The sequence below is a fragment of the Suricata suricatta genome, chromosome 8 (genome assembly GCF_006229205.1).
Source record: "Suricata suricatta isolate VVHF042 chromosome 8, meerkat_22Aug2017_6uvM2_HiC, whole genome shotgun sequence".
Lineage (NCBI taxonomy): Eukaryota > Metazoa > Chordata > Mammalia > Carnivora > Herpestidae > Suricata > Suricata suricatta.
The window spans coordinates 21,475,247-21,488,088 of record NC_043707.1 but is presented as its reverse complement, the minus strand read 5'-3'; the positions used below and the strand labels follow the sequence as shown (position 1 = coordinate 21,488,088).

Below are 12,842 nucleotides of genomic sequence, written 5' to 3'. Positions count from 1 at the left end.
ATGTTATTTCTTGAATAATCATCCCCCTTCCTTCTTTTTTTTTTTGGTTCTCTCTTCCTGGTGTGGTTGGCTTGAGCCTCTTGGATTGATCAACTGTGTCTCTGTGGTGAGCACAACTCATTGTCTACCAAAATCCAGTTATCCCTTCTCCCATTGGGAACATGGCTGAACTACATTTCCCAGCCTTCCTTGCAGTTAGGTATGCTCATCCAACTGAATTTTCACCAACAGAATATTTTGAAATTGATGTTTAAGACTTAAAAAATCTTTTATGGTCTTTTAAAAAAATATTTTTATGTTTTGTTTATTTTTGAGAGAGAGACAAAGTGTGGGTTGGAGAGAGGCAGAGAGAGAGGAGACACAGAATCTGAAGCAGGCTCCAGACCCCATGCCATCAGCACAGAACCTGATGTGGGGCTCCAATTCACAATTGTGAGGTTGTGACCTGAGCCGAATTCAGATGCTCAATCGACTGAGCCACCTGGGCACCCCGATATTTAAGATTTCTAGGCATAAGATTAAGAAGGTGGGCAAAGCATGCCTCCTCCATATTCTTTTTTCATCAAGACAGCAGATTTATCTTTGCAACAGTGGATTGCAGAAAAATGACTAGGAAGGACTCGGATCCCTGAATGATGCACGGTACAGAGCTGTGTCCCCAACCACCACCACTTAACCTGGACTAGTTTCATTAGAGAGAAATAATCTACTTTGTTCTTTTGGCTACATTCCTAGATCTCTTTATTAGAGCAGGTAGATTTACCCGAAATAATGTGGTCTTACATGTTGTCTCTTGTATCTTCTCCCCCACCTTCCACTTTGGGGGCTTCTATTTTCTGGGATAGTTTCTTTATTCATCTTCTTTTTATTTTAGAGAGTGAGAGAGTGAGAGTGTGAGTGGGGAGAGGGGCAGACGGGGAGAGAGAGAGAGAGAGAGAGAGAGAATCTGAAGCAGGGTCCATGTTCAGTGTGGAGTCTGCCCCTGGGATCATGCCCTGAGCAGAAATCAAGAGTCTGATACTCAACAGACCAAATCACTCAAGAGCCCCTAAGATAGTTTCTTGATTGTATTAATTAATTAATTAATTAATTTATTTATTTATTTATTTTTAAGAGTTTTTATTTTTAAGTAATCCCTACACCCAATGTGGAGCTTGAACTCACAACCGAGATCAACAGTCATATACTCCACTGAGTGAGCCAGTCAGGTGCCCTTCTTGATTTTATATTCTAACACTTTCATTATTCAGTATCACAGTTTTAATTTCCTTAAAAAATATTTTTTTAAAAAATGTTTTATTTATTTCTGAGCCAGAGAGAGACAGGGCAGAGAGACAGGGAGACACAGAATCTGAAGCAGGCTCCAGGCTCTGAGTTGATAGCACAGAGCCCCATGCGGGGCTCGAACCCACAAATGTGAGATCATGACCTGAGCCGAAGTTGGCCACTTAACCAGCTGAGCCACCCAGGCGCCCCTTAAAAATATGTTTAATGTTTATTTATTTTTGAGAGAAAAAGATAGAGTGCAAGCGGGGGAGGGGCAGAGAGAAAGGGAGACAGAATCCAAAGGGGGCTCCATGTTCCTCTCTTCCTCCCCTCCCCTTCTTTTGCTCTGTCTCTCTGTCTCTCTCTCTCAGAAAGGAAACAAACATTAAAAAATTAAAAAAAAAGGCTTCTTCCTCTTGTGAGTAACTGAGTAGAGAATTAAAATTTGGAGGACCTTCTTCTTGCTTTTTTATTTCATAGTTGAATCTTCTCAAATTTCAGGGCAGGTGCTAAACAAATGAGGGAAATTATGGCTTAGGAAAATGTTAAAATATATGAGAATAGTGCAAGTCAGGAATAGCCCCATGGACAGAGGCATAAGGCATCAATGCTGGAGGGGGTGTAGCTTCGTGCCTTTTGGAGCACGTCACTCTCCATGAATCTCCTCCATACTCTCACCAACCCAGAAGCTTCTCCACTATCTGTGTGCATTTTGACACATGCACTTCGTTTTTTATCTCCTACATTATTACTTTTATTGTTATTACTGCTTTTTGTGTGGAATCATTTAAGAGGAAATTTCCGCATTGTGCACCCTTACTCCTATGTACCTCAACGATGTATTTTCTGCAAACTAGGACATTCTCTGTCACAACCAGAATGTTCTTATCAAGTTCTGGAAAGTTAATGTGTATTCAATACTATTGTCTACTCTACAGTCTGCATTCAAATTTGCCAACTATTCTCATGTCTTTGATAGCAACTTTCCCCCCTGAGTCCGGGGTCCAGTCCATAATGCATTTTGTTGTCACATCTCTTCACTCTTTTAAGATCCACAAGAATGTCTCAGGCTTTCTTTGTCATTCCCAATGCTGATGTTGGCCTGTTATTTTATAAAATGTCCCTCAATTTGGATTTGCCGTGTGTGTGTGTGTGTGTGTGTGTGTGTGTGTGTGTGTGTGTGTGTAATTTTAGAGAGAGAGAGAGCATGAGCAGGGGAGAGGGACAGAGGGAGGGAGATTGAAGATTCCAACCAGGCTCCACACTCAGAGCAGAGCTGGGCGTGGGGTTCTATCTTATGACCTGGGATCATGACCTGAGCTGAAATCAAGAGTTGAGTGCTCAACTGACTGAGCTAGCCCAGCACCCCTTGCCTGATATTTAACAATCAGGTTCTACATTGTTGCTGGGACTGTCATAGATGTGATTTTGTGTCCTCAGTGTACCATACCTGGAGCCTCCTGATGTAGGTTTGCACCATGACTGGTGATGTTTAAGTTTGATCAGTTGATTGGAGCACCTGGCTGGCTCAGTCAGTGGAGCGTGCAACTCTTGATCTTGGCATTTTGAGTTTCAGCCTCGCGTTGGGGTAGAGATTACTTAAAAATAAAATCTTAAAAAAAAAAGTGTGATCACTTGGTTAGGATGATGTCTGCTAGATTTCTCCACCGTGAAGTTGCTAATTTTCCTTCGTAATACATATATATCTTGTGGGGAGATATTTTAAGCCTGTAAAAATATCATATATGCACCATGCACCCCTCCCCTGCTGCTCCAATTTTCCTCAACAGTTCATTCTGACTTGAATCAATTATTATGGTAGCTGTAAATTGGTCATTTAAAAACTCTACATTCCTTCTACAGTGAAGTTAGCTTTCTACTGGAAAAGAACTTTCTCCATGCTCCCTCCTCTCTCCCATCTCTCTCCCTTCCATCTCCACTCTTTCTAATATTTTCAGCAGCCATATGAACTCATGGGTCCTTTCTTTACTCAGTGCATTAATCGATCACTACAATGATTCATTTTGATGCTCAAAGCATCTCTGCTTCGGCTCTGGGAAAACTCCTTTAAGCTAGTTCCTTGTCTTTTTGACATGTTCCTATCATTCTTTGAGCGTTTCCTTACTTCCTGACGCAACAAGATATTCCAGGCTCACTTTGTACTTTCCCTGCCCTGGCTCTGGAATCAGCTGTTATCCTAGGAGTCCTGGTTCCTTTCCAAGGAGAGTGGTATTTAGAAGCCAAGATCTGGGTTTCGGGTGCTGGCGCCATTTTGAAGGTAGAGACAGTAGAATGTACAGACAGATTAGATGTAGGGTATAAAGGAAGGAGTGGGGTCCCCATTCCCTTCAGCTTTGAAGACATTGCTTTTCTGAAGTCTTCCTAGACACTTCCTAAGGCTGAATCTAGTCTTTATTTTAGCATATACTATTTGAATCGTTTATACCCAAACATATCTTTAAGTGTAGCACGGTAATTAAATTTCCTACCCTGGTTTTACCTGGTGATCCTTATCCTTGGCCTTCGGTCCTTAGACCAACCTGGTTTTGAAGCTCATCTCTAGCACTTACTGGTTGTCTGAGCCTTGACAAGTCTCTGAACTGTTTTTTTAGTTTCTTCACCTAGAATTAGGGTGATGACATGTACCTCACAGGGTTGTTGTGAAGAGTAAACACTATGTAAATGTGAAGTATTTTGCACTGAGTCTGGCCTGTTCTAGAACAGGCTACTTAATCTCTCTGTACTTGGCTTTCTCACCTGTAAAATGAACTTGTTGTGAGGAGCAGCTGGAACCATGCACGGAGAACCTTTGGTTCTGTACCTGGCAAACTGCTGCTACCAGAGTTTTCGAAGTATTTCTCTTCAGTGATGTCTTTTTCACATTTTCATGATCTCTACCTCCACCCCAGGGTCTACAGTCTGTGCAGATATGTCTCTGTTTCTTGAGAGCTTCAGGATAGAGCCTGGACCCATCCTGGTTCTCTTTTGTCCCCGGAATTGGGGCCCCACATAGAGCCTGGGGAACATACAACTTTGTCAGCAGCAATTTGGTTGAAATGACATTTTGTCAAAAATGGATTTTGCTTCTGTAAGTTTTTTAAAGATTGGGAAATTGGGAATCTCTGGATAGTCTTACAAATATTTTGGTTGACTTTTTTAAAAAATTGAGACAGAGAGAAACAGAGCATGAGTCAGAGAGGGGCAGAGAGAGAGGGAGACACAGAATCTGAAGCAGGCTTCAGGCTCTGAGCTGTCAGCACAGAGCCTGACGCGGGACCCGAACCCATGAACTGTGTGATCATGACCTGAGCAGAAGTCCGACACTTAACTGACTGAGTCACCCAGGCGCGCCTTGGTTGACTTTTTAGAATTAAAAATTTTTGACCTGGGTGCCTGGCTGGTTCTGTCAACTAAGTGCCTGACTCTTGGTTTTGGCTCAGGTCATGATCTCATGGTTCGTGAGTCTGAGCCCTGTATCAGGTTCTGCCCTGACCGTGCAGAGTGTGCTTGGGATTCTCTCTCCCTCCCTCCCTGCCCCTCCCTTGCTATGTCCTCTCTCTCTCTCTCAAAATAAATAAATCAACTTAAAAAATTTAACTTCCAATTACTTTTCAGCCAATTATTTCTACTTTTCTGTTTGCCATAGTAAAATGTTAAAATAACCTAAATGTCCGACAACGGAATGGTTTCTTTTCTTCTTTTTTCTCTTTCATCTTTCCTTCTTTCTTCCATTCAGTTAAGCATAGAACAGTATGTACAATGAAACGTAATATAATGGAACACATGGGTATATGCTTGCGTAAGCACGGATGTAACACACAATTTTGCCATGAATGTTTATCTGCTGGCAGGGTTTGAAGCTTTTCCTCCTTACACTTTCCTGACTGTTGGAGGGGAGTCAGTCCCCGAAGGCCCTGAGCATCCTGCACACTCCTGTCGCGTGCCAAGAACCCAGGTCCCAGCTGCTCTCATCCAGGCCATTTCTTGGGGCTGTTCTCGGGCTGAGTAACAGAGGGACACAGTAATGTCTCTGTGCAGAGAAGGCTTGCTTACCACCTGCTCAAATAGAGGGCAATGCCCCAAGCTCAGGGTTCCTTAGCTGCAGGGCAAGCCCCTGTGTGTTACCCTTCAGGACGTGGGGGCAAGGGGAGCTGATGCAAACATTACGTTCCTGCTTGTTCTGCCGCGAGTAATGGAGTCCCCTACCTGGGACTCAGGTGTCTCATGTATCTGCGTCAGACAACTCGTTAGCTTGTGAGTGGGGTGTAACCGCAGGCCTTGACACTGACCTGTTCAATCACTTACCACGTACATATACTATTACTTTTACAATATAAAAATGGGTTTGTGGTCACCTGGGTGGCTTAGTCAGTTGAAGATGTGACTCTTGATTTTGGCTCAGGTCCCAGGGTCATTGAATTGAGCTCCATGTAGGGCTCCGTGCTGCATGTGGAGTCTTCTTGGGATTCTCTGTCCCTCTGCCTGTCTACCCTGCTCATGCATGCGCTCTCTCTCTCTCTCTCTCTCAAAAACATAAAATAAATAAATAAAATAAAAAATACTTGGTTTTGATTGTTTAAAATATTTATTTATTTTTGAGACAGAAAGAGAGAGAGCACGGGTGGGAGAGGGGCAGAAGGTGAGGGAGACACAGAATCCAAAGCAGGTTCCAGGCTCTGAGTTGTCAGCACAAAGCCCGATGCGGGGCTCAAACTCGTGAACCATGAGATCATGACCTGGGCCAGTAGGATGCTTAACTTATTGAGCCGAGACTCAATCCAGTATTTATTTTTTTTTAAAGAAAGGCAAAAACCAAAATCAGACTTATGCAGAAAGTCAAAGCTTACAGATTAGAAAAGATAAATAAATAAATAAATAAAAGAAGTGAAAAAAATATGTGTATACACACACAAAAAGAAGAAGGAGTAGGAGGGGAAAATAATTAGAGAAAATTCAGAAAACAGCAGCTATCCAAAGAAGAAAATAAAAAAAACCCCGACTCAAACCTATCCAAAGAAACTTTATCTTTGAGGTTAATGCCTCAGTATATATTTTTCCAGACTGTTTTCCATATAGATTCCCACATCTTTATTAGTTTTTTCCCCCAAATAAAAGCATGATGTGTGAGTGCTTAGTAACCACCTTGGTCTAGCTAAGTACCCCACAACTGGGAGATCATTGTGGTGGCCCCCAGCTTCTTGAGACGTCATCAAGAGCTCACAAGGGGTTGTACACAGCCTGCAAAGGCTTTTGTGGTCCCCAACCAGAGTCGAGGCTTCTTTTTGCCCTGGTAGTTCCGGGGAGCTCTCGAGGCAGGAAAGGGTGCTACCCTGCTCTCTCGGGGGCAGGAAAGGGTGCTACCCTATTTTGGGTCTAACGACTTGGGAACCACAAATGCAAAGGAAGCCACCCTTTCCTCTCATGTCCTCCTCCGCACCCCGTGTTCTCAAGCACGACTTTGCATCACCCCGGCTCTGACCCTTTTCCCTAGCCCAGCCTCACCCCTCGCTATCCCGGTTCTCAGCGAAGTCCCCGTTCCAGACCCCCGCCACCCGCCACAACCCCACTTGCCTCAACCAAGACCCCAGAGCCCCTGGCATCATTTCAGATCCCAGAAAGAGCAAGTGATGGAGCTTTCATCGCACAGCAGCTGTGGGAGCAGCGCGGGTGGGGCAGGATGCTGGGGTGGGGTGGGTGGAGCCAGGGCCACTTCCTTTCCCCCTGGGGCCCATCTGCCCAGTCCTGTCCCAGCTTCAGGAGGAGTTGGAGTGGTCTGGTCCCAACCCTGTGCCCTCATCAAGTGAGCTGGTATGGGGTGCGGCCTGGTGGGGCGGGAGACTTTGTAGACCTGGGAATGGGTTGTGGCTCGAAAAGAACCTGGTAGATGATGGGAAAAGATCAAAAGCCCCTGGGGCTGAATAGGGTCAGGGAGGGCCAAGGGGCTAGCCATTGCTGGCACTTGAGCAGCCAGGGCCTGAGGGGGCCTGTAGGTTAGAGCTGATGGCAGAGCCGCCAGCATCTGTTCCCGTGTTATTTCTGATAATAGTAAAAGCAAGGGTGGAAAAAGCCGTTAAACCACAAGTTAGGCCTGGCAGTTAGCAGGGAAGTGGGCAGATGGGGAGGAAGGCCCGGCCAGGTTCTCCCCCTCAGTGCTTTATGTGTTGGTGTTTCTTCAACTTCCCCACCCTCAGGTCTCCACTCCTGCTCATGTGTGTTTCCATGGAAATGATCCTGCTTCTCCTCTTCTTTGGGAGCGTCTGGACCCAAGAGATGAACTCAACGCTTGGGGACATCACAACCACCTTGAAGATGTCTGCCTCCGGAGAAGCCTCTGCTTCTTTGGTTCCAACTTCCTCTGAGGCCCCAGACCTCAACATAGTGACCTCCGATCCTTCAACAGGAAGGGTCCCTGAGGAGAGCGATGGCACCGGGCACCAGGTCTCCTCACCTTCTTCAGCTTCCTATATGGCCAATGAAGTGGTCCTTCCCAGGACTTCCCCTGCTCCCAGCAGTGACTTCCATGTACCTGAGCCATCAGTCTCCGGGGAAGTTGCCACCAAGAAGTCATCAAACCTGGAAATTAATACCGAATCACTAAGAGACTCTCTGGAACTCCACGTTGCGACTGATGGAACCATGGTAACTGGCTCTCTGGAGACCGCTGTTCTAAGCAGCGCACCTCCCGCCACCATGGCGGCTGGCTTTCTGGAAACGTCTGATGGAACCAGGGAACCCTCCATCACCATGGCAACCAGCTCTCTGGAAACGTCTGATGGAACCAAGGGGCCCTCCGTCATCTCTCTGGAAACATCTGAAGGAACCAGGGGACCTCCTGCCACCATGACAACTGACTCTCTGGAAACGTCTGATGGAACCAAGGGGCCCTCCGTCATCTCTCTGGAAACGTCTGATGGAACCAGGGGACCTCCTGCCACCATGACAACTGACTCTCTGGAAACGTCTGATGGAACCAAGGGGCCCTCCGTCATCTCTCTGGAAACGTCTCATGGAACCAGGAGACCTCCTGCCACCATGGCAACCGACTCTCTGGAAACGTCTGATGGAACCAGGGGACCCTCCGCCACCAAGGCAACTGGCTCCCTGGAGACCTCTGATGTGGCTCGTGTAACCCCTCTTACCATGTCAACTGGCTTTCTGGCAATTTCCAAGGGGCCCAGTGTCTCCACCATCTCCAGGGTAGAAATAGCCCCCATTTCTACCCCAGAGGCCTTCACAAACGCAAGCAGTGGGGATCCCCCATTAGGTTCAGGGACAAATAACACCCTGTTGGTGGCTGTGCTTGTGGCCCTGGCGGTGGTTGTGCTCCTTGTGATCCTACTCGTGCTGTGGCGCCGGCGGCAGAAGAGGAAGACAGGGGCCCTAATACTAAGCAGGGGAGGGAAGCGCAATGGGGCTGTAGATGCCTGGGCCGGGCCGGCCCCCGCGTCTGATGAGGAGGCCCTGACAGCAGGAGCAGGAGGGGCGGGGGGCGGGAAGGGCCCTGGGGTCTCTGAGGGGGCAGGCTCTGGCCAGCAGCCCACACTCACCACTTTCTTCGATAGACGCAAGTCTCAACAGGGCTCCTTGGAGCTGGAGGAGCTGAGGCAGGACCCCACCCTGAAGGGGGAGGAGGAGCCGCTGGTGGGTGACAAGGATGAAGCTGTGGAGGCCCCTGTCTCCAAGGGGCCAGAGGCCGGAGATGTGGAGGCCCCTCAGTGCTTGTGAAAAGCAAGCGTGCAGGTCAGGATGGTTCCCAGCCTTCATCACCTTCTCTTGTATCGTCACCACTAGCTTGTCACGCAGCATCCTCTGGGTCCTCACCCAGTGTGTTCATACCAAACCCTCATCCGCTTCTCAACCCCAGGTCTCCCAGCCGGCACCCAACCCCCCGGATACTTTCAGATTGAACCAACAAACTCTCCTCATCAATCCCGACTTCTCCCCATCGCCCTCTTCTCCACATTTTTGTCCTTGAAATCAGCTGCTGAGTCTCCATAATGCCAAACTTCCTTGACCTATGTGTTCCTCAGAGGACTCCCCTGGGAACACTGGAGTCTAGGAAGCAAGATGGACACGACAACCCAGCAGACTCCCGCTGAGGATTACTCTAGAAAGTACTTTTGGCCTCATAGAATAGGACAGTCCTACTGGCTCAGCCCACGAGCCTCCTTTAACACTGCACAGTCCTCTGGAGCAGGGACTGGGTGGCGTCATCTAGCTGTGCTCTCGGATCCTAGGCTGGCCCGGGTCCTACACTCCTCCCACCTGTGGACTGAGGCTGCAGCTCCTCCCCAGGGCAGGTGGGGTCCTCAGAAACCCCGGCACCCACGTGGGTCCTGTCATGGGTGCAGTTTGGGTGCAAGAGGCGAGGCGTTGGCCGCGTTGGTGTAGGTGGCGGTGAGTAGGGCCAGCGGGAGGAGTGGCAGGCGCTGCCAACATGAGGAGCTTTTTAGAACATCCGTGTTCTCATCTTTGTTCAGGTGGGGTGGAGGCGGCAGAAGATGTGGCTGGGTCTGGAGCGCAATAAAGAGTGTGGGGCTTGATGGACTGCATGTGTGACCTGAGTGTGGTTTTTCAGCTCAGCCGCTGTTTCCCGTGCTCAGAGCCCCCCCTACTCCAGCTTGATTGCTTTCAAGGTAGGGGAGAGGAGTGGTGAAGTTGGGGGAGGGGCATTGCTGTTACCCATTTAATGTAGATTTTTAAATTGTATTTATTTATTTAGTTGAGAGAGAGAGAGACAGTGTGAGATAGGAGCAGAGAGAGAATCCCAGTCAAGCTCCTCATGATCAGCACAGAGCCCAACATGGGGCTTGAACTCACGAAACTGTGAGATCATGACCTGAGTTGAAATCAAGAGTTGGACTAACCGAGCCACCCAGGTCTCCCTATTTATTTATTTTAAAGTTTATTTATTCTGAGGGAGAAAGAGAGAGAGAGAGAGAGAGAGAGAGAGAGAGAGAGAGCGAGCAGGATGGGCAGAGACAGAGGGAGAAAGAGAGAATCCCAAGCAGGCTCTGCACTGTCAGCACTAGCCCAGTGCAGGGCTCAAACCCACGAGGTGTGAGATCATGACCTGAGCCAAAAATCAAGAGTTGAGAACACTCAACCAACTGGGCCAACCAGGCGCCGCTTGTTTAATGTGCCTGTATCTCCTTTTCCACTGGGGGTGGACTCCTTCCCTTCTCTGAGGGGAATCCGTGAGACTGACAGGCCCATAGAACCGGGAACTTCCCCTGTGGCTTTGGGCTGGGATGGTTAGGGGCGGGGATGAGGGGGTGAGGGGGGAAGACCCCACTCCAGAGCCCAAGGGGCCAGACGCACCATAGGCAGTTGGTATTTCCCCAGGACAAGGAGGAAATTTGCAAAGAGGAAGTTGTTGAGTCAGAGGGTGCAGTGGCTGAGAGGAGATAGGTTGACCTATAGAAAGAGAGGCCCTTGGGAAGGTCAAGTGTGTGACTGCCTGTGGCCTGACCTTGAGGGGAAGGGAACAGTTCAGGAGTGTATCTGCTCCTGTGGTTTGGAGAAGAGAGGGGAGAGAAGGGGCAGAAAAGTAGCCACATCATATGGGTAGAAAGTGGTTATGGGTCCACTCGGCCACCACAGTTTGTGCCACCTGTGCTTGGTCTGGGGACTGGCTGAGCTGGAACGGATGCAGCCTTCACCAGTCATGCTGCTGCCGCCACTGCCACTGCCACCACCAGGTGCCTTTTCCTACTTCTCACAGCGCTATTTGGGCTAACCTTAGTCTCCAAAGTCCCCAAGACAAACCACAACCATTGTCTTAAATTTGTCACACCAAGCGCCCCAATTTCAGGTTTCGAAAAGACTGTCGCTGAACTCCGAGGCCATCAGCTCTACCCCTTCTTAACAGACACACGCAATCATTTTTCTGAACTATTACTGGGTCCTGGGCCGATCCTGTAGGAAACGAGGTGGGATGGGTAAGGCACCCAATAGAGTTCTCACAGCCAAAAAACAGCACAATATGTGAAAAGTGTTCAAATAGAGGTACAAATAAAGTTTTAGGAGGGCACCAAAAGAAGGGAGTGACACCCTGCTGGGGGAGGGCGGGAGCCTTGGGACAAGAGCTGACTTCCCTCAGGGGCTTGTTGGCTGAGCTCCAGGTGGCTGATGGGCAAGCGTGAGAGGACCCCTCTGAGATGTGGGGGGCTGGGGAGGTGTTTGCCAAGCTGTAAAGGGGGGAAAGGCCCTCTCAGCAGAGGGGGCAGCAAGCACAAAGACATGGTAAGGACCATGTGACTAGTTTAATGACGCACAGTGGAATGGGAATGGCAGATACCAAAGACCAAAAGGCCGTGGGGTGGGGAGAGAAACAAAAGAGAGAAATATAAAGTGTGGTCATGAAAGGGCCAAACATATGAAGGACAAAATTATTTGTGAATGGCGTATTCTACTTGTCATATTTGCCAAAAAACCATGTTCTCCAAAACTGCAATAAAATGTCTATAATATCATATCACTTGGGAACAAAGAGCTAGTTACTGATCTGTAAATGTGTCTGAATCTAGTTCGGAATGAAAATGCAAAAACATGGACTTGAGGAAAAGAAGACTTGAAGGAAATATCCCAAATGTTCCTTGTGGTTATCTGTCAGGTGATAGATTTAGGAATGATTTTTATTTTGTTTCTCCTTTTCTGGATTTTCCCAGTTTTATATAATAAATACCTATCGCTTTTGTGGTTAGAAAAAAACATTGCCAGGAAGGTGTTCGCTAAGGGGCTGGGGTGTCTGGTTCAAGGAGATGAGGCTAGAAAGGCAGGTGGGAGCCCCGCTGTGAAGGACCAGGGAGTTTGAATTCAGTTCTGAAAGCAGCGGGGAGGTCACTAAACCTAAGTCTGTTCTAGACTCTCCCAGGGCCTCTCGGAATATCATCAAACCTCACTCCCTCTTGTCTTTGTCTCTTGGGTGCCAAGTTCTCCTGACTCTTCTTCCACGCTGTTCTTCCCAGTCTCCAGCACACCTTGCCTGGGTCCTACCCAGAGTTCTCTTTGGGTTTCTTGACCATAACCACTTCTACCCTCTGCCCATGATGGTCCCAGTGACCCTTCTACAAAGGTCTAGATTCCCTCCTAATGAGGTCAAGACAGAGCCTTAGCATGAAGATAAGACCCTTCTGAGGTCTGGCCCTGACTGGTCAGCCCTTAGTGCAAACACTCTATGCCCTCCAGCCTCATCAAATTCCTTGTAGGCCCCTGAAAATGCCATGTGATTCTCTTGATGTGCGTGTGAGGGTATAGTTCAAAATGTTAAAAATATTAATTTTCTCCAGACAGTAAAAAGTTAAGTACCAGCACATTCTAGTTTCTTTCTTTTTTTTTTAATGCTTTTTGCACGCGCTCTGCCTGAAGCCAGCCCACCCCGCAGCCTGCCCCATGATACACACACATCTTGATTTCTTGCCAAACTCTAAACCGTCAAGATTCAGCTCAAATGCCACTGCCTTATCTGGGCTGTGAAGGTGTTCCTCACCCATCAGGGTGTAGCCCCTCCAAGTCCGTGGGTCATCTTTGTGATTCCAGAGTTCAGAGCCTGGAACTCTGGCTCTGTAAATATG

General features: G+C 48.0%; 1 protein-coding gene across 1 annotated transcript; it reads left to right on the top strand.

Moving 5' to 3' along the window:
* The first annotated feature begins 6,992 nt into the window (after nucleotides 1-6,992).
* Nucleotides 6,993-9,818, top strand: SPN (sialophorin). The gene is made up of 2 exons (XM_029949721.1): nucleotides 6,993-7,066; nucleotides 7,458-9,818. Exon 2 carries the CDS (start codon nucleotides 7,474-7,476, stop codon nucleotides 8,989-8,991), a length of 1,518 nt encoding a protein of 505 aa, XP_029805581.1. The 5' UTR covers nucleotides 6,993-7,066; nucleotides 7,458-7,473; the 3' UTR covers nucleotides 8,992-9,818.
* Nucleotides 9,819-12,842: the final 3,024 nt, after the last annotated feature.